Source organism: Plasmodium gallinaceum, assembly GCF_900005855.1.
Source record: "Plasmodium gallinaceum strain 8A genome assembly, contig: PGAL8A_v1_141, whole genome shotgun sequence".
NCBI classification, from domain to species: Eukaryota; Apicomplexa; class Aconoidasida; order Haemosporida; family Plasmodiidae; genus Plasmodium; species Plasmodium gallinaceum.
In genome coordinates this window covers 639,829-667,348 of record NW_021628302.1, presented here as the reverse complement: position 1 = coordinate 667,348, position 27,520 = coordinate 639,829, and the positions used below count along the sequence as shown (strand labels likewise).

The 27,520-nt window shown below is 16.9% G+C and overlaps 8 protein-coding genes across 8 annotated transcripts; 5 read left to right on the top strand and 3 right to left on the bottom strand.

The window, feature by feature from the left end:
• Positions 1–4,367: 4,367 nt before the first annotated feature.
• Positions 4,368–5,693, top strand: PGAL8A_00489100 (RAP protein, putative; the record flags this gene model as incomplete). Its single annotated transcript, XM_028673686.1, has 1 exon — positions 4,368–5,693. One exon carries the CDS (start codon positions 4,368–4,370, stop codon positions 5,691–5,693), a length of 1,326 nt encoding a protein of 441 aa, XP_028530114.1.
• A 1,472-nt stretch (positions 5,694–7,165) lies between these two features.
• On the top strand, positions 7,166–10,002 carry PGAL8A_00489000 (conserved Plasmodium protein, unknown function; the record flags this gene model as incomplete). The annotated part of the gene is made up of 3 exons (XM_028673685.1): positions 7,166–7,231; positions 7,575–7,823; positions 8,062–10,002. 3 exons carry the CDS (start codon positions 7,166–7,168, stop codon positions 10,000–10,002), a joined length of 2,256 nt encoding a protein of 751 aa, XP_028530113.1.
• Positions 10,003–10,814: 812 nt separating this feature from the next.
• Positions 10,815–11,909, bottom strand: ADA (adenosine deaminase, putative; the record flags this gene model as incomplete). Its single annotated transcript, XM_028673684.1, has 1 exon — positions 10,815–11,909. The coding sequence occupies one exon, from the start codon at positions 11,907–11,909 to the stop codon at positions 10,815–10,817; it is 1,095 nt and encodes a 364-aa protein (XP_028530112.1).
• An 853-nt stretch (positions 11,910–12,762) lies between these two features.
• PGAL8A_00488800 (conserved Plasmodium protein, unknown function) lies at positions 12,763–13,119 on the top strand (the record flags this gene model as incomplete). The annotated part of the gene is made up of 1 exon (XM_028673683.1): positions 12,763–13,119. One exon carries the CDS (start codon positions 12,763–12,765, stop codon positions 13,117–13,119), a length of 357 nt encoding a protein of 118 aa, XP_028530111.1.
• A 1,763-nt stretch (positions 13,120–14,882) lies between these two features.
• On the top strand, positions 14,883–16,364 carry PGAL8A_00488700 (conserved Plasmodium protein, unknown function; the record flags this gene model as incomplete). The annotated part of the gene is made up of 1 exon (XM_028673682.1): positions 14,883–16,364. One exon carries the CDS (start codon positions 14,883–14,885, stop codon positions 16,362–16,364), a length of 1,482 nt encoding a protein of 493 aa, XP_028530110.1.
• Positions 16,365–17,215: 851 nt separating this feature from the next.
• PGAL8A_00488600 (conserved Plasmodium protein, unknown function) lies at positions 17,216–19,156 on the top strand (the record flags this gene model as incomplete). Its single annotated transcript, XM_028673681.1, has 1 exon — positions 17,216–19,156. One exon carries the CDS (start codon positions 17,216–17,218, stop codon positions 19,154–19,156), a length of 1,941 nt encoding a protein of 646 aa, XP_028530109.1.
• Positions 19,157–19,457: 301 nt separating this feature from the next.
• On the bottom strand, positions 19,458–21,008 carry PGAL8A_00488500 (conserved Plasmodium protein, unknown function; the record flags this gene model as incomplete). The annotated part of the gene is made up of 1 exon (XM_028673680.1): positions 19,458–21,008. One exon carries the CDS (start codon positions 21,006–21,008, stop codon positions 19,458–19,460), a length of 1,551 nt encoding a protein of 516 aa, XP_028530108.1.
• Positions 21,009–21,509: 501 nt separating this feature from the next.
• On the bottom strand, positions 21,510–25,859 carry PGAL8A_00488400 (conserved Plasmodium protein, unknown function; the record flags this gene model as incomplete). The annotated part of the gene is made up of 4 exons (XM_028673679.1): positions 21,510–21,590; positions 21,897–21,938; positions 22,086–22,136; positions 22,239–25,859. The coding sequence occupies 4 exons, from the start codon at positions 25,857–25,859 to the stop codon at positions 21,510–21,512; spliced, it is 3,795 nt and encodes a 1,264-aa protein (XP_028530107.1).
• Between the last annotated feature and the right edge of the window lie 1,661 nt (positions 25,860–27,520).

The following is a 27,520-nucleotide window of genomic DNA, read 5'->3' as shown; positions in this document are numbered from 1 at the left end:
TTTTTTTTTTTTTTTTTTTTTTTTTTTTTTTTTTTTTTTGTCTGTCTATATCTACAAAATTTATATATTCATATTAAATACATTTATAAAAACAACTTAAAATTATTTTTAAAAAAATCTATAGATATTCTAGTAACTGTATTTTCAATGATATTTCCTATTTTACTTTATTTTTTTTTATTAATATAAATTAATGAAAAAGAAAAAAAAAAAAAAAAAAACACAATATAAAGTATGGTTCTTATATATATACCTTCGTACTTTTTTTTAGCTTAAAAATATGGAAAATAATAATAAAATTTATTCAAATAAAAGAAAAAATAAAAATTAAAAATTTATATATAACTAATATAGAAGAAAAAAAAAGTACACTTACTATAATATTTGTTCTCACAACTATATAGTAAAAATTATATTTTATTATTTTAAAAATAATTTGTTAAGAATTTTAAAATTTTTAAGATAAACAAATGTAAACAAAATTCCTTCATAAAAAATGTCAAATATATATAAATACTAAAACAAATAAAGAAATAATATATTTATAAACTCATTAGACCTAAAACAAAGAATATTAATATGTAAGATATATACAATAATAAAAGTCTAAAAACAAAGAAAATATATAATATAAAAATAAAATCAAATAAATGTAACTAAAAAATTATATGTAAAAATAGCTTTTAATACATTCAAACAAAAAATAGATATATATGAATGAAAAAAATTCACAAAAAAAAAACCAAATACAAAAATTTTTTAAATGTATACAATGGATGATTTTAAAAGCAGACAATGTTTAAAAAAAAAATAGTAATAAAGAAAAAGCATTAAGACAAAACCTACATAGTCACACAAAAAATAAAAAATAAATATTTGACAAAAAAAATGAGAAAAAAGGGAAAAATAACAAAACAACAAAAAGACAAAAAAAAAAAGAAAAAGCAAAAATATACTCAAAAAAAAATATAGAAAAAAAAAATACAAAAAAAGAAAATAACAAAAGAACAAAAAATACAAAAAAAGAAAATAACAAAAAACAAAAAACAAAAAACAAACAAAAAACAAACAAAAAACAAACAGAAAACAAAAAGACAAAAAAAAAGAAAAAACAAAAATATATTCAAAAAAAAATATAGAAAAAAAAATACAAAAAAACAAAATAATAAAAGAACAAAAAACAAAAAACAAACAAAAAACGAAAAACAAAAAACAAACAAAAAACAAACAAAAAACAAACAAAAAACAAAAAGACAAAAGACAAAAAAAAAAATGAAAAACACAAATGGAATCACAAAAAAAATATAGAAAAAAAAAATACAAAGAAACAAAATAACAAAAAAACAAGAAAAAAAAAACAAGAAACCAAGAACAAAAAACAAAAAAACAAAAAAAAACAAAAAAAACAAAAAAAACAAAAAAAAACAAAAAAAATTGAAAAATTAAAAACAAATGAAAATAAAAAGATATAAAAGTAACTTATACTAAAACAAACCAAAATAAAAAATTGAACTAAAACAAGTAAAAATACTAAAAAAAATTGAACTAAATCAAATTAATAATATAAAGACAGTAAGGTAAAAACCTAAAAGAAATTTATATAATATTATACAAACGATTAGTTATAATATACAGAAATGTGTATAATAACTTTGCGAATAAAAAGAAAAAAAAAATTATAAAGATAAAAGATTCAAAATTATATTTAAAGATCGAAAACAATACGAAATATAAAATAAAATTCGCAAATTGAACGAAAAAAAAAAAAAAGACAAATTTTTTTTGGATTAAAATATTACAAAAAAAATAAAAGTTAAAATTATTTAGAAAAATTAAAATTTATATAATTTTAGTATTTTTTTTTTTTGATATTAAAGGAAAGGAATTGTTAAAGTTACGAAAAAAAAAAAAAATTGACACAATATGGCGTAATTTAAAAGTACATAAATAAAATATTTAATGAACATTACAATTTTTTCAAGTTAGCATGTGAATATATGGAAACAATTGCATGCTTCAAAATACTTTTTAATAAAACACTTCAAATTTTTACCTATTTAAAATAATTCTAATAATTTTGTATTTTTTTTTTTATTTAATCCTTTTATTGAAAATACAATAAAATACGACTGGTATTGCACTATAATTACAATTTTATTATATTATTTTTTTTATACTATTTTTAAATAAATTTTACAAAATAAACGAGAATAATTTGTATTTTCAAAAAGGAATACGTATTCTCCGAATAAAATTTTAAAAGATTATGCATAACCTAAAATTAGACATATGAATATTATAAATGTGTACAATATATATATGTATATATATGAGCATGCATATAGCTAAAAAAAAAATAATAATATTTTTTTTTTTGTATTAAAAAATAAATTTATTCCTATTAAATAAAGATTTTAAAAAAAATGCTTTTCAGAAAAAATAGAACATAAATAATATTTTTTCTTTTAACAGCTCCTTAGAAATAAAGAAAATAACATTTTATTATTTTTAAGATAATAATTTTTTTTGTTTCCTAAAATTTTTTAAATAAAGAATATTCGTTGCAATATAATGTTTTATTTTTTCAGTAGTTCCCAATTTTACATAAAACACTAAAATAATTCATCAAATAATTGTTAATATAAATACATATTTTTAATATACGCATTTACATAATTTTTTATCTATCGCTTAACTATATATACTTGCAACACTTTTTAATAGTTTAAAATTATATTAAAATAAAAGATACGGAAATGTGTATTTATATATATTTTTTAAATGTATTAGAAAATAAAAAAATAATTTTAATAAATTAATACTCTAAAAATAAATAAATGCCAATGTATCCATATTTACAAAATAATTTTCTGCTCTCTTTAAAAAAAAACTAATTCCTTACTATTTGATATAAACTTTTTCTAAATAATAAAGGAAAAATAATAGTTAAAAACAAAAAAAAAAAAAATAAAAAATAATAAAAATGTCTAAAGAATATTAAAAAATAAGTAAACGTACATAGTAAATTATAATATACATAAAAAATTAAAAATGGTATTATTTTTTGGAATCCTTTAATATTTAGAAAAAAAAAAACAGATCAAACAAAAACTTTTATTAATTTTTATTTAAAAAAAAATATAATAAAATTATAGAAATTTTAATTTTATATTATAAAAGCGATTCCTTTTTTTCTAGTTCTATGATTTTTATAAAATAAAAAATTGAAATTTTATTGAAATAATTTTTATTATGCTTACCATTACATGATGAAGTATCATTTCATTGCAACGTAGTATTTTAATGATTTAATTTTAACTTGCTATTTTAAAAAAAAATATGAATACTAAAAAATATACACTTTAAAAATATATTCCATATTTACTACGAGTAAATGTAATTTCTTATTTCATCATAATATTATATAAAATATAAATGTACTATTAAAAAAAAAATAATACAATTAGATAAAATAAGGCAATAAAATAATAAATGTACAGCTAAAAAAAATAATTAAGATTTTTGAAGTTTTTGAATTATTTTTAAGTATTAAAAGAATGTTATTTTTTTATAGTACCTCTTAATTTCACATGTTTAAGCAAAGAAAAAAAAAAAAAAAAGATAAGAAAAAAAAAAAATTTGCTATTTTTAATGAAATACACAAAAATATTTAAAGATAATAATAAAACAAAAATAAAAAAAATAAACTACAAAGTAAACTGATATTTAATAATATCAAGTATTTTTTTTAAAACATACATTTAATGCAAATAAAATATATTTTATGTTTATGTGAAAATCTCCTTCAATTATTTAAAGAAAAATTATACTTAAAAAAAGAGAAAAAAACAAATATATAGAGAAATTTACAATATAATTTCATTATCAAATAGTTTCATTCTTTTTATTCTTTGTAAATATGGAGTAAAAGAAATATAAAAAAAAAAAAAAATAAAATAAAACAAAAAAAAGAAAAATGCCTTTTTAACATAATTTTTCAAACACTACCTACAGTTACGAATAAAAAAATAATGGCATAAGAATAATATAAAATGATAATTTTGTAGAATGTTATTAAAATAAAAATAGTATTGGATACTATGACGTTAAAAAAAAAAAAAATGTAATAACATTGTATATATATACTAAATACAATTATTTCCCCTAATGTCATATAATTTTTTTTTTTTTTTTATATTAAATATAATTTATGTGAAATTATTTTATTTATATATTCCTTGGGGTGTATGAGTATTAGTATCTGGATTTAATATTATATTTCCTGATTTTTTTTTTTTTTTTTTTTTGAACTTCAAATTTATTTAACATTAGATAACACTTTTATAAATTAAAATTCTGAAAAGAAAATGGGATTAATTAGACCAAGGGAAAGAGTAATTATTAATGCAATAAGAAGAGAAAGTAGAATAAAATATAAGGCAAAACGTATGCACAAAAGATTTCGCTCATGGGCCCAACAAAGAGTTCGAGAATATTGGTTACCTATGAATGTTTGCTTAACAAGCAATGTAAAATTAATGGATGGTCAATATATTTCTGCATGTGTTCAGAAAGCAGCTACACTAAGAAAACATGATTATGAATTATGGAGAAGATACAGTGAAAGAATTTTAGAAATTTCCGAAACTTTGACTCCCCAACAAATTGGTTATATTTTTTATGGAATGGGTAAAAGTAAATTTTTAAACACAGAATTTTATGATAAATTTTTAACTTCAGTACAAAATAATTTGGACAGTTTTTATAGTCATCCGTTAATGTGTGTAGCGTGGTCCCTAAATAGAGTATTAATAAGAAAGGAAGAATTTTTCAAAGAATTTTGTAAAATTGTTATTAATAAATTTGATGATATCAGAACAAAAGATTTGATTAAAATAAATACATCTATCGCAAAACTAAGCATTCATGACAAAAATTATAAAAACCATATAAATAAAAATATGATAAATAAATTAGAAGTAATATTTGCACAAGATTTTCGAAATGTAATAAATGATGTTACATTAATTAATTTATATGACGATGAAGTTAAAAAATATATATTAACAAGATTCAGTAATATGTTCATATGTGCAAGACCACAACATTATAAAAATGCATATAAATCAGCAGTTGCAGTAAGAGTATTATTTCCTCATGTATGGGATTCTTTGACAAATAAAGTAAAAAGTTTTTATGTTAGATTAAGTATGAGGAGAATTCCTGAAATTTCTAGAAAACCGTCTGAATTTCAATGGGAAGTTTCTGACTGTCTAGCTAAATTGGGTATTAGCCATAGAAACACTTTTTTATGGGGATGTTATTTTATAGATATTGGTGAAACTAACGAAAAAAGAAATTGTTGGTTTATTGATGGTCCAACCTGCTTTTATACTTCAACTAATCAATACACAGAAAGTGTAAAATTACAGCATAGAATTTTATACGATTTAGGATGGAATATTAGACGTATTGTATGGTTAGATTGGATAAAATTTGGAAATGATATAAATAAAAAAGTAGAATATGTTAAATATCTTAGAGAAAAGGAACCTTTAGGAAAAAATTTAGATCATTTCCCAAATATAAGTGTTGACAATATAAAAAATAAATTAAAGGAACTAAAATTATATAAAATTCAAAAAGAAATTGAAAAAACAAAAAATGAACCCAAAATATATCTTTCGTTGTAACCTCAAAATTTTTTTTAGAAACTGAATGATAATATATTGTTAATTACATAAATATAAATTAAAAGGATATACTTAAAAAAAAAAGAAAAAAAGAAATAAAGAAATAAAGAGAAGCATAGTGTATTTATAAATATTCGAAATAATCTTTAGTATAAATGGACCTTGTATAACTTTAAAAAAAAAAAGAAAAAAGAAGATAATAAAAGGAGATGTAAAAGAAAAAAAAACTATTAATCAAATTAACGTTGATTAAAAAAAAAATAAAGTACTGTGGAAAATAATTTTAAACATTTAAAGATGTATTATTAAAAATTATGTTTTTATTTATCAGAAGAAACTATTAATATATTAATATTTTTTTTTTATGTTTTGAAAAAAAAAAAAAAAATTTATAATATTCTATTAAATTTCACAATTAAGTAGCATAATTTTGTTTTCATATTTTTAAAGTATTTTTTCTTTAACATATTTTTTTTATATGTATATTTTACTATTTTTTTTTTATTTTTATCTTTTTTTTGTTTTTATTAAAACACTTATTAAAAATTATTATATAAATTTCTTTTGTTGTAAACTTTTAAACAATGTATAATGATCTCTTTTTTTAATTTTTTTTTTTTTTTTTTTTGTGCTCTACATAAAATTAGAAAGACTTATTTTTTATTTATTTCTTATAAAATTATTATTTAAGCATTTGTAACAACAATAAATCATTTGGAAAAATAAAGTAAATGAAAAAAAAAAAAAAAATAAAATAAAATAAATATAGGAGTTTTTTTGTAATTCGTTAAAATAGTTTTTTTTTTTTTATTATAAATGAGATGTATATTTTTACAAGTATATATGAAAAAAATAAAAAAAAATTATGATTAAAGACAAGTTCAATTTTTTTTAAATATTTTCTTAAAATATTCTAAAATTATTTATTATTTACATATAAAAATTTTTAAACAAATAAAATTTCACTTAATAAACGAAAAAGAATAAAGATCAAAATTTTGATATTACATGAAATTAAATGAAGAAGCTTCATTAATTTTTCACAGATTTGTCCTACATGCAACATAATTATAAAAAAAAAAAAATTTAAGACATAGAATAAAATAGCAAAGGAAATTAAAAGTTATTTTTAAATATATTTCATTGAAAAAAAAATAAGTAAAAATAAAAAATTATAGGAAATTTAAAGTTTTTACATTATGATTTTTTAATTGTTATGTAGTGATTAAAAAATATTGAAAGTTCTATATATATACGTATATATATATATATATATATATATATATATATATATATATATATATATATATATATATATATATATGCAATGTTGCATATCTCACAGAAGTTTATGCATGGTTACAAATAAAACATTTATTAATATATATAAATTAACATTATAATAAAATCATGAAAATTTCCTGTAAATAAATAATTAAATGGATAAGAATCTTATAAAAAAAAAAAAAAAAATGATGATATTTTTTATTTTCAGAAATATTTTAATTTTATATTATGCATTGTGGTCATTTCATAAAGTAAGTAAAAAAAAAATGATATGCATATATCATGTATCTATCGTAATATACTTCCGTTTTGGGAGGAATTTTTTCTTTATTTATAATGTGCTTTAATATAAAAAAGAAAAATGAATAAACAAATTTTCAAAAATTGATTTTTCTTAATAACGTCTATAAATATTTTTACTATTTGAGAAAAATAATTAACTTTTTTTTTTTTTCTCAAAATATATAAATAAAAATTAATATATAAAGAATTTGTAAAATATGAAATAATATAAACTGTTTTCATTTTTGTATTCACAATTTCACTGTTAATTACCTATATAAATATATATATATTTTTTACTTTTAATTTTAGATTTATGTTAATTGTATTTTTAGTAATAAAGATACACTGGATAATTTAGATGATAATACTTTGTTAGCTTTTTTTTTATTAGTACAACTAGAAATTCCTTATTTTTTAGAAAATTTTTCACAAAAACTAAAATATGAAAAAGTAATTGATGCTACTATATATATATTTAATGAAGAAATTTCCAAAACTGAATTTAAAAATGAAGAAAAAGATTATTTCATTCAAGATATAAAATGTACCATTTGGGGGGTAAAATAATTTAATTTAAAATTCTTATATATATTGATGTTTGCATTATTAAAATGGATTTTATCATATTAATATGAGACAATATTTGCATTAAACATTATGTAATTTATCTTTAAAGATATAGAAGGATACATTTATTATTTTATTCTTAATCCTATATTTCCTTATATATATATATATATATATATATATATATATATATATATAGACATCTTTTTTTTTTCTTTTGTAGCTTCAGAATATTTTGAAAGATATAAAAAATGAAAATAAAAAATATTTCACATGGCTAAATTTAATCTTTAATGAATGCTGGTATAAAGAAGAAAAATGTGAAGATTTAACTTCAAAGAAATGTACATTATCTGTTTTAGCTATGGTCCCAAAAAGATCGTTAAAATTAACATGTATCAACTGTGTAATATATGCATTGAATTATGCATCTCATTCAAAATATTTATTTAAAATGTCTTCTCAAATAGAACATTGTTATGATGAGAATAATTCACATTTAATTAATTTAAGTAAAGATATTGGTTTAATAAGAGAAAACAGAATTTACTTAAGTAGTTTAGAGAAAATATCTGTCTTAAAAAATGTAAAAAGTGAAATAATTGTTTTACTTATAAAAAATGCTACAGGCTTAATAAATTTATTAAAAACAGGAGATCATGGGAAATTTATACGTGTAATTAATCAGTCTCTCTTTGACGTAATAAAAAAAAGTGTAAAAGATTATTTAAAAAATTTAAATTACAATAATGCTTACAAAAGTGATGAAAGTATAATGAATTTAAAAATGGAAAAATCTCTTACTTTAACTGTTAATGGATATTTATTTTCTGATAAAAACAGTAATAAGATTTTACGTTTTTATGATTTTGGATTATTTTTATCAGGGATTCATTTAAAAAAATGTACTTCCTTATTAACAAAAAATAATTTAATAATTCAAATTGAAATAGGAAATATTAAAAATAATACTCCCCTTGAAAATGGGAAAATCTTAAACTTAATAGAATACGAATTATTCTTAAATTCCTTTTTACATTTTGGTTCTAATTATTATTCTAAAGTAACAATTTTATTAAAAAAAGTCATTTATATGAAAGGAAATAATTGGAATGATATATTTATATATGATGAATTAAATCAAGATAACTCTATTATTGATGATTCTGCAGCTATTATTAGTGGTGAAACTTCCGAAACATTCAATAATTTAACAAGTTACTCTTTAGAAGATCATATTGAAGAAAGAAAAAAAATAGAAGAATTTAAAAAAAATCAAATAGAATTAATGGAAGATCAAACCGTTATTTTTATTATTATGGTAAATATATTACCAGAAAATAAATACTCTTTATTGAAAAAAAAAATTATTGATCTTTTAAAAAATCCTGTAAATTCTAGATCATTAGAAGGATTTCAATATGATAATATTAAATTGATTAGTGAAAAATTAATTGAAGTGTTAGGAGAATCATTTAATGATGTTCAAAGTAATACAAGAAGAAGAACAAATTATTTTGGTTCTAGAATAAACAAAAGAGAGATTGAATCAATAGAAAAATTAATTCAACCAGGTAAAAAATTAGTTCAGATAGCATTCCATAATTTTACATCTATACCATTAGAAAATAGAACAAAATTCTATTCAGCTAATAAAATGTTTTCTTTATTTGAACATAGAATTCATTACTATAATGAATGGAATTCTCAAATTTTATTTAGCAAAAAAATATATCCTGAAGATATATTATTAACTAAAAGTTATAATGTATTTTCTTATGTAAAACCTAATAAAAATTATTGGTTCATTATATCATTAACAGTTATTCCTTTTTTAATAATTTTATTGTTATTTGGTGTTTTTAAATATATGTTCCCAAAAAGGTTACAGTTTCACTTTTTTTCTAAAAAGAAAACCAAAAAACATAAATATAGCTGCCTTAAATGCCACAAAAGTTGCAGAGATATTAGCAGAATAAGAAAAAGTTCCTACAAATTGAAAAAGCAGTTAATGAATAAAAACTCTTATAATTTATTGAAAAAAAAAAGTAAGTTAAGATATATGCCTAAAGAAAAAAGTTGTGCTAAATCATATGCATCAAAAAAACAGATAAGGAAGAAAGACATATTTTTTGAAGATATTGAAACTAATAATGCATTTTTAAAATAAATAGAAAGAAATGTATAACATATTTGAAAAGAATATGGAGATCATAAAGAGCCATAATATGTGCTAAGATGAATAAAGGAAAAAAAAGAAAATTGAATATGAATATAAAATATTTATAAAAATAAATTATTGCAAAATTGCAATTTTTTTTAATAAATAATAAGTGTATATATAAAAAATTACACTTGCAAGTTTAATGTGAAATAACACATCTATGGAAAAAAAAAAAAAAAAAAAAATTACTTTTTTAAATTTTCTATATTCTTTTTTTTTTATTTGTTTTAACTTATTTTTTATTATAATTTATTTATATGCTTAATTTTTTTTAATAGCTACTTTTATTTATTTTGGTTTTATATAAAAAAAAAAATAAAAATACAAAAGTTAAATTTTACTTTGTGTTTTTTTTAAACTGAAGCTTATAATTTATTTTAACCTTGTTATAATTTATAAAAAAAAATAATAAAATAAAGATTTCATTTCTAAATATATATAAATTTTATTTTGAATTAATATGTGAAATGCAAACATTTATATCTCATTTTTAAAGTGCTTATAAATATGAAATTCAATATAAAAAAAAAAAAAATTTATAATATAAATATTTATTTTTCATATGAATTATAAAAAAATTCTTATATTCCAACCATGGAAAATTATCTACGTTTATTATATATATATATATATATATATATATTTAAAAGATTTATTTTTTTTATATTTTTAATTAAAATATAATTATTTTAATATATTAAAAAATTTTAACTATATTTATTTAAATATATGAATATACATATAAATAAGTATTTTTTCTAAAAATACAATTTCTTTAATTTGTCTTTAATCTCAGATTTGACAAAAGATTTTTCTAAGGCCCATAAGTTCATTTTCATAAAATCTTCTAAATTAAAATTCAAGTTCAAATAAAGTTCTTCATATTCATCATTAATTTCTGTTAAAAACATTCCTGGGTCATCTGTATTTACTGACACTTTTATTCCAGAATCATAAAGTTTTTTTATTGGATGTGTGTCCATTGATTTTACATTATTTAATAATAAGTTAGATATTGGGCAAATTTCTAATAAGATATCATTTTTTTTTATTAAATTTATTAAGTCTTCTGATTCAATAACTCTTATTCCATGTCCAATTCTTTTTGCTTTTAACACTTCAATTGCTGAATAAATTGTATTTAAATTTGGTAAAGTTAGATCCTCTCCTGCATGAATAGTTAAGGGTATACCGTTTTCCCTTACATAGTCATAAATTTCTTTATATGGTTTTAAATCTCGTTCATGTCCTGCATGGTCAAATCCGACAAAATCTTTTTTATTTTTTACACAAAATTCAGCAGCTTTTCTTAAACTTTCTTCAGAAATTCCTGTTTCTCCAATGCATATCAATCCAACATGAATTTTATGATTTAATTTTTCTACAGCTTCATTTATTCCTTCAACTATGGTCTTATGAATCAAATCAATACATAAATTATATTTATATGCTATATAAGATGGAGAATAACGAAATTCAATTAAAATTACACCTTCTTTATATTTATTAAATACAGCATTCTTTGCAATGTCTTTTATGATATCATAATTAATAAAAATATCAGTAACTCTTCTTGATCTTTCAATAAATTCATTCAATGATTTTCCTTTATCTTTAAATAAATAATAATCAACAACTTCATCATCTGTTAAATCTGGCTGCAAATTATATTTACGAACGCATTTCAAAAAAAATTCTAATGAAAAACATAAATCTAAATGACAGTGTAGTTCGCATTTAGGTATTCTCCTCCATATCTTATATCTTTCTTTTTTATCTAAACATTTTAAATTTATGTTTAACTCATCCTTTTTTAAAAAATTTATTTCTTCATGTAAAATTGTCATTTTCATATATTATAAAAACAATGTTCTTTTTTTCTTTTGTTTTTATTTTTTTTTATTTCCTTCTACTATATTTTATTATATTATGTTGTATTTTATTTTATTTATTTTTATTTTATTTAATTTTATTTTTTTTTTATTTTTTTTTTTTGTATTGTTTTTTATTATAATTTATTTTTTTTTTTATTCTTCAAATAGTATTTCTTAAAGTATTAAAAAAAAATTGTAAAAAAGGGAATGAAAAAAAAATGTAGCAATAATTATTATAATAAAGCTTTAATAAAAAAAAAATTATCAAGAAATATTTTGAGACATTTTTAAAAAAAAAATATAAGCTATTATTAATGATTTTTTAAATGCATCCCATTCAAGGGTTTTATTTATTTGCACCTTAAAAAAATATAGAAAAGTTTCTTAATTTATTTTTACTTTTTTGTTACATATATTTTAATTTTTTCTACTATATATATATAATCTATTTACTTTTTATTAATTTTTTTTTTTTTTTTTTATTATTCTAATTTTTTTATATATTTTATATTTTTATTCTCTATTATAATACTTTCTACTTTTTTTCCTTTTTACTTAATTACTTTTTAGTCAAGGTATAAGAAGACATAAAAATGTATTAAAGTATAAAATTATATATGTTTTTTTGTTTTAATAAAACATATTGTAAGATTATTTTTTTTTTTTTTTTTAGAAAATTAAGAAAATACTCACATTTTCTTATTTTTAGTAAAAAAAAAAAAAAAATAATAAATTAATAATAGTAATGATATAAAAGAAAAATGAATTTTTTTATTCTTTGCAATTTAGATTTTTCTACATTAATATTCCTTATTATACTTATTTATTTAATATGAATACTGAGAAGGAAAATAAGGAAAACAATAATGAAAAGGATAAAAGAAAAGATCTACCTAAAGATTTAGAAAATTTGAGTATTAAATATAGTGTATATAATTCATGTTTTTTATTACTTTCTGGTTTACAACTATATTTTTTAGGAGAAAAGACAAACGAAAAAAAAAATTGTGTTAATTTAAATAGTACTATTTTTTCCAAAAAAAAAAAAATTAATAAAAGTACATTTTTTAAAAATAATTTTTTAAATGATTATAATATGTATTATAAAGAACCAAAAAAATCATACCTCAATGAAGAAATTCCATATATGATACCACTTTATAAGAAAAATAGGAAAGTGAATAATTAATATATTATTATTTTTGAAATTTTTATGCTTACATTTTGCGTTATTTTTCAAAATTAAGAATTTTCCACTTTATTTAAAGGGACCAATTTTTTTTTTTTTTTTATATTGAAAAAAAATGCTTAATTTTTAATAACAATTTACCTTTTCAATTTTTTTTTTAAAAGTATATAGAAAAATTTCTTAAACTTGATTATGGCTATTTTCAGTATTATTTTTCTTTAAAAAAAGTTTTATAAAAAAATAAAATTCCAATTTCATGAATTTAATTTTATTAAAAATTTCAAATCAAGGGAAAAATTAAATTTAAATAAAATTGCTATATTTTTAAAAAAAAAAGAAAATAATAAATAATTTCAATTTTATTATAAAATACACTACTATAAAAGCTTTAAATGTTGTGAGAATTAATTTTATAATAAGATGTATATTTAAAAAAAATATTATAAATTTTTTTTTAAGAAAAAATAAAAGATAAATTTAAAAAGGAAGGAATATATTTTTATTAAATATAAAAAAATTAGAAGTATTAGCCAATGGGGAAAGAAATAATTAATAATTATTATATTTAAAAAAAATAATCTTCAATAAAAAAATTAAAACAAATTCATAAATGTTACAATTTTTTGATAAACTTATAAAAAAAAAAAAAAAAAAAATCTAGCATAAAGAATATTAAGCAAAAAGATGTCAAATTTTAAATAAAAAACAAAACATAATTTTTCTATTTAATTTATAATTAAATTATTTTCTACTAAATTCAAAATTACAGTAACTTAAGAATACTTCTATATATTTATTTAAAAAATAATTTTAACATATTAATACACACATTATAAAAAAAAAAAAAAAAAAAAAATTATATTTTTCATGTTTATACAATTTATTTAATGCAAAAATTTTGTAAAAAATTATAATTTTTATTTTAATTTTTTTTTTATATAAAATTAGAACTAAATTTTGAATTTTATTAAATACATTTTTTCTAAAATTCATCTTTTGTCTATATTTATATGTTTTTTTTTTTTTTTTTTTTCTTTATTTAGAAAATAGTTTAAAATTTTAGTTTTTCTTTTTAATTTCATATTTATTTATTTTTTTTTTTTAAAATTTACTAATTCATAAATAAAGATTTAAGTTCTTTTAATATTAAAGATTATGAAGAAAAATATAATAAAAAAAAATTTTATCATACATATTTTTATTTTTATAGTTTAAATAATAAAACATTTATATCCACCCTTATCTAAATATATCTTCATCTCCTTAAACTTTTATATATTCATATTTTATATTAGACACATGTTAAAAATTATACTGTGTTAATTATTATTTAATACAAATATTTTTATTATTTCATATATATAGCCACTTAAAATAATTATCCATTTTTCCTTAAAGCATTTATTTTATAATGATTTAAAATTTTTAAACCTATAAATTTATGTAATTTTATTTTTATTTCTTTACATATGTATATATATTTTAAATATATGAAACTACTATTTTTATATGAATTAATTGCTTTTATTTGTACATAATTTTGACTAAATCATTAACTGTTTTGTNAATTTTTTTTTTTTTTTTTTTTTTTTTTCTTATATACCTATACATTTATTATTATTTTCAATATCATTATATTATTTATTAATAGTATATTATAATTATTATTAGTATTTGTTATTTTTATTTTATTTATTTTTTTTAACGAATTTGTTATGAATTTAATACATATGAATTCTTGACTTTTTACCTTTTTTAATAAAATGACAGAAGATTCTTTACATGAAAAAGACTTTTCCTTAATATCAGTTAATTATGATGCATGTGAAGAAATATTTAAATCTTTTAAAAGAAGAAATCACATAGGTGTACCAATTCATGGAAAAGTTATGAATGAAGAATGTACAACTGAGAACAATAAAGAAAAAAATAAAAAGAAGAAAATTATATCATTTGAAGGAGAAATATCAAATGTTATGATAATAAAAGACGAAATGGATGAAAAATTAAATAAGACAGATCATATAAATATAAATGTACCTGAACAAAAAAGAAGTGATACATTATTAAGAAAAAAAAATTATATTTTTAATGAGTCAAAGTATAACGAATTTATGGATTTGTTAAAACAACAACACCTTAAAAAATTTAATAAATTTCATTATGTGTATAAATGGAAAATTGCGTTAATTATTTTATTAATATTGTCATTTGTATTTTTATTAATTGGTTTTTATATTTATTATGAATCTAGTAACGTTACTGAAGTAAATATTGATTATGAATTAGACGATGAATTTAAACTTTTTAGAATAAAAAAAGATATGAAAAAGCCAGTTTATATATATTATAAAATATCTAATTTTTATGTTAATTATAAAACATTTTTATCAGATGAATCACATTCCCTTCTTAAAGAGAGTAGATGTAAATATATAAAAACTCTTGAAGACTTATATAATTACAGATGTGTAAATAATATTCAAACGCTTCCAGAAATAAATAGTTATGTGGATAAATCTGGTAAAAAGGAAAATAAAAAATGTGACATTTCCTCGATAAGTATTGAAGAGAAAAACAAAAGAATATTTCCATGTGGGTTAGTAGCAGCTTCTATTTTCAATGACAAAATTGATTTATCTTTTAAATCAGAGAGTTTTCATATTGATAAATTCTCTATTCTTAATCATTTTGATTTTCTTGTATATATTAAAAAGCATAAGGATTTTTCTAATTATAATATATGGATAAATGGATTTTCTCCAGAGTACAAAAACTGGACACGTTCTCCAATGACATCTTCATTCATAAAACCATATGGAGTTATTAATCAAGATTTAAAAGCTGGACACAATTATAAAATAGCATTCACTCAAAATACTTGGCCATCCAAAGAGTGGAATGCTAAAAAATCTTTTCAACTAATTTCTTTAGGAGTAATTGGTAATAGTACTTTTGAATTAGCTTATTCTTTTTTTTTAATTTCTTTAATTTACATTATAATTATTATAATTATGTTAATTCTGGTAAAATGTAATTATTGTAAACTCGGTAAAACATTTTCATATTGTAAAATGTCAAAGAATAAAAACTCAAATGTAATTATTTTTCAGAAAAAATCAAACGTTAAAAGTGAAAGTGGAGACATAAAACAGTTAGAAGAATTAAACAAAAAAGATTCAGTTAATAATATAATTATTGCATCCAATAATATACAAAAGTTTTGTTTTTGCCCATTACATTAATTTTTTTTGCTTTTTTTTTAATTAATTAATTAATCTTATATTTATTTTTTGTCCGTCTCAATTTTTTTTTTTTTCTTTTTTTTTTTAATTTGATCTTTTATAAACACCGTAAAAAATTGTTTGTTATTATATACAACCTTTTTATTGTATACTTTTTTGCCTTTTTTTTTTTTTTTTGTTCTTATTTTCTTTTTTAAAAAAAAAAAAAGAAAAAATATCAAACATTGTATTATTCTTCACAAACATATCAATAATATAATAAAAATATAAATAAATGAATTAATATAAATCATTATTTTAAAGGTACTTTGTAAATGTAAAATTTTTTATTTCTTTATTAAATGAAAAATATTGGAAAATATATATATATATATGTATTAACATATAAGCATTATAGGAAATCTATTAACTCATAAGATTTATAAATTTAATTATTTATATAGAGAAGTTCTAAATAAAAAATAAATCTTTTACACTCACATAAATTACATATAGGTATATTTATAGATAATCACAAATAAAAAATATTCATTGCTCTTATCTTTTAAATTAAAAATATTACAAAGATATAAAAAAAAAATAAACATATTAAAATAAAAAAGCTTTTTAATTATTAGTAAAATGTAATGATTTTGTTCCTTATTTTATGATTTAAAAAAAAAAAAAAAAAGAAAATAGAAATTGAAATATATATATTTTATACTTTTATTTTTAAACAATATAAAAACATATATCAACCAAAAAAATAAAATATTAAAAAATTTATAATGGCAAAGATTTAAATATAATAATGGATACATTAAAATAAAACTTTATTTAAAATCATCGAAACAAAAAATTATAACTTAATGATGTTTTGTAAATTAAATGTACAATATCATACCATTGGAATTTATAGATTATTGTGTTGGAGACATAATAAATACACTTTTTTTTTTTCTTCTTTTAAAAATAATGAAAAAAAGGAAAATAAAACTGAAAATAATAAAAGCAAACAAGAGGATTTTTCATTTGAAAAAAATATTAATTACATTAAAGAGGATTTCTTAAATGATAGAAAAGATAATCATAAATTAACTAATGTCATATTTAATAAAATTGTAGATGAATATAAATTAAATGAAGAAAAAAAAGATGGTATAATAAAAAAAATTGTTGAAGGAAATAATTCCTTAAATAAAAATCAAGTAAATTTAAAAGAAAACAATGAATACGATATAAGTAATACTGAAATAGATTATTACAATACAGATAACACTAAAATAAGTAAAAATGAGAATTATATATTAACTGAAAATGAAATAACTTTTAGAAAGAAAAAATTAATTTCTAATAATGTATCTAATAAAATTAAAAAAAATAATGAACTAACTTGTTCAAAACAAGATAATATAGTTATCAATGAATTAGATAAAAAGAATTCAAAAAGAGAAAAATTACCCAAATTGAAAGAAGAAAATGAAGTTAATTGTACTATAGATAAAAACATAAATAATATTTTAGTAAACTATAAAAGTAATAAATTAATATTAAATGAAAAAAAAAAAAATGATCATTTTTATAAAATATTTTTTTCATCGAAAAAAGTAAAAATAATTAAATCACAAAATCATCCTATTTTTATCCATTTATATAAATTAGCTACCAATATGAGTTATAGAGAAAAGCAAGAAAAAATTTTATTAACCAATAAAAAGATCATATTAGAGAGAGAAAAGAATCACATTACTAGAATTTATACAAATAGCATCAACAATTTACAAGATTTTCATTCTTTTGATAATTTTATATTATTATCAAATAAACTGCTAAAAAAGTTATCTTTTTTGTATTCTTTTAAAAATGGAGTTTTAGCTGAAATATATCATAAATTTCATTTTGATAATGTTGGTCTACCCTTTTTAGCATTCTGTTTCTATAATGTTAATTATGAAGGTAAAAAGAAAAAAGAAAAAGAAATTAAACAAGAGATTATAGATGAGAATTTAAGAATTAATTATCACTATATTAAAAATAAAAAAGATACGAGTAATATAAAAAATGAACATCAAGTAACAAATGATGAAACTTTTACTAAAAATAATGTATTTTGTAAAGATGAAGATACAAAAAGAAACACAAATAATATTATAAGTAATAACATTGAAGAGATGATATATAAAAAAGAAGAAGATTTAGAATACTTATGTAATGGAGATATAGGAACTCTAATAAGAACCTGTTTTTTGTTAAAATGGCAGTGTATATTTAATATTGACGATTTAAGTAAAAAAGGAAAAAAAAAAAATAGTAGTTACAAAAATATAGATATCAATCAAGTTTATGATATTGACTTTTTTCATCCATTTACTATACGAGCATCATCTGGTTATCTATTAGATATACCTTATAAAAACACAGATTTAAATGAAATATATAAATATACAAAAGAAAATAAAATACTATTATTAAAGTATAATAGTAATAGTGATTTATATATAAATTATAAAAAAGATTCTCATAAAGATGACGAATTTTTAAATTTGTTAAAGAAATCAAAGGGTGTCTTTCTTATAATGGATAATTGTAACAATATAGAGAAAAAATATAAATTAATTCATAAAAATTACATTAATATTAGTAATAATTCACATGAAAGTGAAATTTTTGATAATATTTACTATGTTAATTTAAAAAACGAAAGCAATAAAAAATTAGGTCTAATCTCTGCATATAGTATTTTTATGTATATATTAAAAGTGAATTATTTTAAGCATATTCCTCAATCATCTTATGTTTATTTTCAACAATAATTAAATAAATATATATATATTTTATTGAAAATTTAAAAATAAAAAAGGGTAAATTTAAGTTTTATAAGGAAATAAAAAAAAAAAAAAAAAAAATACTTAAAATATCTATTTTTATAAATGTAAGAATAATTATATGGAATATTACATAAGAAAAAGGGATGAATATTATAATAATTTTTGTATATTATAAAAAAAAAAAAAAAAAAAAAATTAAAATAGTTTTAAAATATATAATATATAAATTTCCATAAATGTTAAAATTTTATAAAACATATGTATATTTATGCGAAACATTAAAATATCAAATAAAGGATGAAATATCAAAAAAATGTATATTAGAAGAATTATCATCGCTTGCCGTTAATACTGATAATATATTCTTATTCTCATATAAATGAAGTGATAAATTTACATTAAATATAGTATCAGTATGACAATAAAACTGATGAATGCATTTTCTTAATCTTATATCATAAATATATATATTCCCATTTAAACTAGAAAATAACAATAAATTTGTATTTATCCATTTCAAAAAATTTATACCTTTTTCTATTTTATTATTTTTGTCTAATTCATTAAAATGATAATTAACATCAAATTGATTAATATATTTATTATGTTGAAAATCATAAATATTTATTTTATTATCTAAAGATGAAGATGCAAATAAATTATTTTTTTTATTATTAAATAGACAATAATCTATTATATCATTATGCAAGTTATTATATGTATTAATAATGTTATTATTATTTATGTTGTACATTTTAATAGTATTTTTATAAGTTGATATATATATTTCATTTATTATATGATTGTCAATACATAATACATCATTGACATTATCCAACTGATTATTTGTTAATGTGTTATTAGATAATATAATTTTATTAGAATTATTTACTTCTGTATATTCCATTTTTTTTTTTTTTTCAAAATTTTTATTTGAATTTCTCCTTTTTATATTATATATGTCATAATCATAAACAAAACTTTCACCATTATCAAATCCAGCTATTAGATAAAAACTATTTTCATAATTGCATATATTTAAAAAGGTAGGAATGTTATTAGTATGAACAATATTTATAGGATTACTTTCTAATATATCCCATATATATATATTTGTTGAATTCAAATAAATACTTAAAATAATATTTTCATTAAATGGACAAAACATAAAATATTCTAAGTCTTTTTTATTAATTGAATCATTAATACTTAAAATATTAATAAATTTCATTTCTTCATTTATGTATTCTTTTTTTTCTTTATCTTCAATATTCCAATTATATATATTTAATAAATTATTACTATTATTTATATTTTGTTTTATATTATTTATATTGTAAAATAAAACCTCTGATCTGTTATAGTCATTATTTTCATATATATATATGTCACCATTATATATGCTTATTGCAACATATTTATTATTTTTTGAAAATTTTATGTTTGTTACTGTATCACTGTATCTCTGATATTTCAAATTCTTCAGATTTATTTTCAAATTATCTTTTTTTTCAAAGTTATATTCATTGGTTTTTTCTGAATTAATTGTATTAACAAAATATTTTAAATCGTTATCAAAATTATTATATATGTAACATTTATTATTTATACTACCAAAATATATCCATTTTTTAAATGAATTAATGCAGTAAATGCTTTTATTTGTATAAAATTTTACATAAAATGATATTTCTTTTTTCTTATATTCAGCTAACTCATCGTTTTCATCATTTTCATATGAATAACTACTTAATTCATTATCAGAACTTAAATCTATTATATCATTATTACTCTTTATATCTTCATATACAACATCTTCATCTATATCTTCATTCATTGTAAATTTTATGTGTTATTTTTTTTTTTTTTTTCCTTTTAATATTTAAATAAGAAAATATAAATATATTTATATGATTTTTTTAAAATTATGAAATATATCCTGTTTTTAAAAAAATTTAAAAAAAAACTTAAAACTGTTAATACTTATATATATTCAAAATATCTTTTTAAAACATATTTATTAATATATCAAAATAATAGTTTCTCTATAAATTTTTATATTTTTAAAAAATATTTTTTAAAAAGTTTCCTGGTTGAAAATTTGCATTATTATTCAAAAAAAGGAGAAAGAAAAATTTCAATGTTGTTAAGCAAACTATTATAATTATGACATAATCAAAAAAAAAAAAATTAAAATAAAAAAAAAAAGGCTTTAATATAAATATATATAAAAAATTAACGAAAGATACAATAAATATACTCTACAATTTTATTCATTTAATACATAAAAATATCAAAACTATAAAAAAAAAAAAAAAATAAAATAAAAATAATTTGTTTAATAATTTTTAACCATTTGTTCAAAAATATATATAGGTGCATCCTTTTCTTGTTTTTCATTTATTTCTATTTTATTGTCCTAATAATTTAAAAAATTAAAAAAAAATTAAGATAAAATAAATTTTTTTGAAGTTACATAATTATTCATATATATATTTTGAATGCAAATAAACATTCATATTATAATGGTAATTATTATATTAAAATAAAATAGTGTATATTTATATTATAATAAACATATATAACAACTTTTAATTAAATTTAATAGAATTATTTAAACATATAAAAAACTTTATGTGATTTATTTTGCAAAGAGGAAATTTATATTATAAATAAACAAAAGCATATATATATATATATATATATGTTTAAAAAAAAAAATTACTTTTTTTTCATTTTTTATTTCTGAATTTTTTATTTCTTTCATCTGCAATTAGAAAAAAAAAAGTTAAAAGAGTCAATATAAAATAATATATGATTTCATATATTTATTTTATTGTTATTATAATTAATTCTTTATTCTTTTATATAAATGTAATTTATTTTTAAGAATAATTTTTAATATATATTCTACCACATCATCTTCTAAAGGTTTCCTAATACAAGATTTTACTTCTTCTGTTAACTATAATGAAAAGAACATTTAAGAAATTGTTAGAATGTAAAAATATTTATATATTTTTAATGTATTTTTTTTCTTTTTTTTTTTTTTTTTTTATTAATATACTTGATTATATATAATATTCTGAAATTTGATTGGGAGGAGATGATATATACCAAATTCATCAAGTGGTAATATATATTTTATAAATGTACTTAAATTAATTAATCTTTTTTTGTGGCGAAATAAAATTAAATTTCTTATTTTTTTTCTAATTTTTGGTTTACTATACCCTGTTTTGTACATATAAAAGAGTATTAGAAATAAATGTTCATTATTATAATAAGTTGCAAATTTATTCATATAATAAAAAAGTTGAATATAATACTTTTTCTTTTTAACAAAATTATTGCAAATCGTAAAATATAAAATTAAGTAATGTTGTGGTTTCATCTTTTCTAAATTTAATAGCAAATATTCCAGTAAATGATTAAACAAAGAAATATCATTTATTTGATTTGTATCTTCTAAGTTTCTTATATTTAGAAAATTGTTACAAAATTTAAAACATAAAACTTGAAGATTTATATTAAAACATTCAAAGTTTTTTGTTACGTATTCTTTTATGTATTTTTTTACTTGATCTGGAATTTTTTTCTTAATAAATACATGACTTAGCAATATATATTTAATTTTTTTATCATTAAGTGGATAATTTGTTAATATATATAATATTTGCTTTTCAAAATAAAAAGAAGATGATATATTAAAATAGCTAAAATAAAATAATAAAGGTGAAACGTATTTAATTTCTTTTATATTTTTTGAATAATTCTCATTAAAGCATGAAAATAAGTGAGACAATAATTTCTCATGATGATTATTTAGAATTTTTTTTTTTTTCTGAGCTGAAAAAAAAGAATAATATAAATTATATAATATTTTCATCATTATCAAATTTGTTTTCAATTCATTAAAATTTATTTTAGAATTGTGAATTGATGCATTTAATGAACTACTATCATCGATTATATTTGCTCCTTCATGAACTTCTTGTTCTTTATTATTTTCTTTTTCTTTCTCTATTTCTTTTTCTATTTCTTTTTCTATTTCTATTTCTATTTCTTTTTCTTTTTCTTTTTCTGATAAATTTTTGTCTATTTTTTCTTCAAAGTATCTTATTTGCTTCGGTTGATAATTTATTTTTTTTTCTTCATATATGTAAAGTAAAATATCATTAATTATATTTACATATTCATTAATATGTAGTTGATTATATTGACTTTTTCTAAATATATTAATTTTTTGGTACAAATTTATGTCTTTTTCTATTTCATAATTTTCTTTTGACAAATAATAATAATTTTTTGAAAGTAAAAATAAGCAAAACAATAATTCGTTTTTACTCACGGTTTTTTTTGCATTATTAAAAATAACACCTATTTTAATTAACAATTCTGGTAATAAAAATGTTTTATTTTTGTAATAAATTAACAAAATACTAATAAAATCTTTTATATTCATTTCAAAAAAGTGATTTTCTATATAATTTTCTACGTAATATATATCTTTAAAAGTAAATAAATTATTTTTACTTTTATAATAAAAAAACAAAAAAAACAATTTTGGAGAAGAAAAAAAAGTATCTATTTTCTTCCTTACCCATTCATGTTTTTCATTTGAAAAAAATTTCACGTTTTTATATATAAATTTTTCAAGTAGTTCATTTTTATATTTCATTTTAGTAAATACTCGTAATATATTTATAATGTTGTTTTCATTTATATCGTCTTTATTAGATGTTATCTGAACAGTTAATATATTTTTTAATTCATCATCCATATATTTATGAAATTCGTAAACTAAAGGAATTAACATACATATATCCACACTTTTTGAGTTATGTAAACTCTTTTTTAAATTACAGAAAACCAATTTTATCATGTTATCAAAATAATTATATAAGCTATAATAATGATAATCAACATCATTATTAAAATTCAATTTTAAATTTAAATCAAAGAGAGAAGATTCTAAGTCTTCTTTTTTTTCTATTATATCATTTTCTACTTTATTTGTTAGATTATAGCTAATATTTCTATTTTGAATTTGTTGTTTTTGTGTATCTCCTAAGTTTTTTTTTTCGTTTATTTTTTTTATTTCTTTAAAAATACTTAGTATTTTGATATTATCTAATAATGATAAATCTAATTTGTTTACTAATAATATATTACAATAGTGCATTACAAATGGATCTAATTTAAAAGGTACTTCAAATACATAACCTAATTTTAATATTCTTTCTAAAGAAGCAATAATTCGTTTATTTCCTAATATTTTACTTTTATTTGAATTATTATTTATAATAAGGATAAAATTTAAAATAATATGCTTAATATGATTTTTTATATCAGGTATAAAAAAAAATAAAAGTTCTTTATTTACCTTCTTTTTTTTTGATAAATTCATGTAATAATTATAAAGAGTGTAAATTGTATCTACCATATAATAATTAAAATAAAAATCATTTATGTTCATTATATAACTTTCTAAGTTTTCTAAACTGTTAATTATATTATATTCCTTTATATTTTCATCACTACTTGAAATTAGACTAATAAATTTATCTTTTGTTTTTTTATCTCTTAAATTTACGTGATCATTGTTATTTTCAATATCATATTTTTCATTTATCTTTTTATTTAATTTAGTTTCATTGTACGAATAAACAGTTTCTTTTGTATCAACACTTTGAATTAAATCAGAACTTTCATTAGAACTTTTTTGAGTATTAGAATAAATATATGATTTTTCCAGATTTCCATATTTTAGTGATTTTTCTTTTTCCTTCTTTTCTGATATATTCTCTTCATTTTTATCACATTTTCTGTAATCATAAAATGTATTTTTATTGCATATAAAATTATAAAATGTAACAATATGATTTATGTAAATATAATTCATGTTATATAAATAAATTAAGTCTTCGTTAATTTCATAATCGTACATATTTTTTTCCTCAATATACTTTTTACCAAAAAAAAAATTGGTGCAAACATTAATACATATATTTACATTTTTTATTTCTTTGAAATATAATTCATTGTTGTATTGTATTAATGTGTAAATATAATTTAAGACTTCTTTAAAAAAAAAATCATGATTTTTATTTAAGTCATGATTAAATGCAATTTTTCTAACAACGTCAATTGAAAAAAAGTGAATATTTTCACTTACATATTTCAATAGATGATTAAACTTAGCTTTTATATTTAGCACTTTTAAAATATTTAGGAATGACAAATAACTATTAATATTCATGAAACATTTTTTTTGGATATTACATTTATCGGCATTAATTAAACTATCTTTTGATTCATTTATATATTCATATATATAACTTAATATAAAATTTACATAGTGTTTTATCCTTTCATCACATGTGCCTATATTTCCTTTTACACATAAAATATATAAATTTTCAATTATTTTATCAATATTTTCATTATTTTTCAAATAACAATTTATTTCATGAATTCTATTATTAACATAGTTATAATTAACAAGGGAATAAATAGAATTATTTTTTTTTTGTAAGAAATCATTTTCAGAAATATATTTATAAATTAATGTTTTCTGTGTAGAATAAAAAGAAAATTTTAATTTATTATTTCTTTTTAAAAAGCAGCATAAAAAAAAATTTTTATTAAACATTCGCTTGGTACAGAGTACTGGATTTTCAAGCATTTCATTAATAATTAATTTATATCAAATAAAAAAAAAAAAAAAATACATTTCACTAATATCTCATTATTTTGTCATAACTAAAAAAAAAAAAAAATAATTAAAATAAAGAAAAAGCAAAATTTCCCTTTTTCTTTTTAATTATCATTTTATAAAATGAAAAGTAGTTTTATCTTAATTTTTTTTAATAATTTAAAAAATAACATACTTTTTTTTTTTTTTTTTTTTTTATTCATTTTTTATGTTATTATTCTATATTATATTTAGATATCAAATACATCTAGTTTCATAAGTTGTATTGTTACATAAGAAAAAATTTTTTTTTTAAATAAAACCTTTATAGTTTAAAAGTATTAACATATTAAGTTATAAAAATTATTAATTTAATTAAATATTAAACATGTGTAGATCATTTAATAAAATATTTTTTTCTGACTTATTCATATGATTATTATAAATTTATAATTACATGCATAGTGTAAATAATATATATTTTTTTTTCTTATTAAACTTACATTGCACACATTTATAGAAAAGCTATTATTATTTTTTTTTTTTTTTTTTTTTTTAAGTTTCAGTTGATATATATTAATGTTAAAATATTAAAACAACTTTAAATTTATAATTAATTTAATCATATTTTTATATATATTTTATTTTTTACTATGCTTCATTTCATTTTTGTTATATATTATACTTCTTTATATTATATGTTTATAATTTTTTGATTTTGATTGAATTCATATTCGATTTTATTTGATTTTATTAAATTTGGTTTGATTTGATTTGATTTGATTTTTTTTTTTTTTATTGATTTTATGTGATTTTCTTTGATATTATTTAATATTCAATATTTTTTATTTTATTATATTCATTTAACGTAATAAAAAGAAATATATTTGTAATGTATACAACATAAAAAATAAAAAAATACAGCTAATACAAATGCTTTTGTTTTATCATAAATAAAAAATATGATAGCTCTTCAACATCTATAAAAAAATAACTAGGAACATTAAAAAAAAATGTAAATATAAATATAGTTAAGTCTCACAAATAAAAAATTTCTCTACGGCATATGTTTTTTTACTTTGTTTCTTTAATTTTTTTGTTACAATATTTTTAATCAATTCACATTTAAATAAGTATATATTTTTTGTCGTCTAATATTAATTTTTATTTGTTATAAAATCATGCAATTTATTATTTTTTTAGTATATTTTTTAATATATGCTCAAATATATTTATAATGATTTTCTTAATTTTTATTATATACTAGTTGCTAAATTCATTAGAGATCTATATTTTTAAAATGAAATTAATAAAACAAAACATATTTTAATTTTTTAGTAATATATATATATTTATTTATATTTATTTATATAAATGTATATATATATATATATATAATATATGAAAGGGTTAATATGAAGAAAAAACTTATAAAACTAGTAGGATAAAGGTTAAAAAAAAATAAATTGAATTTTAGTGGTTTTTTTTTTTTTTTTTTTTTTTTTTTTTGATTTTTATTTTAGTAAAATAAACTTTAAATATTAATTTTGTTTTTATATGCCTTTAATGAAATAAAAACTAATTTCTTATTTAGTTTTTATTGAAGTGTATATATTTTAAAAATTGTTTATTTTATTTTTTTTTTTTTTTCT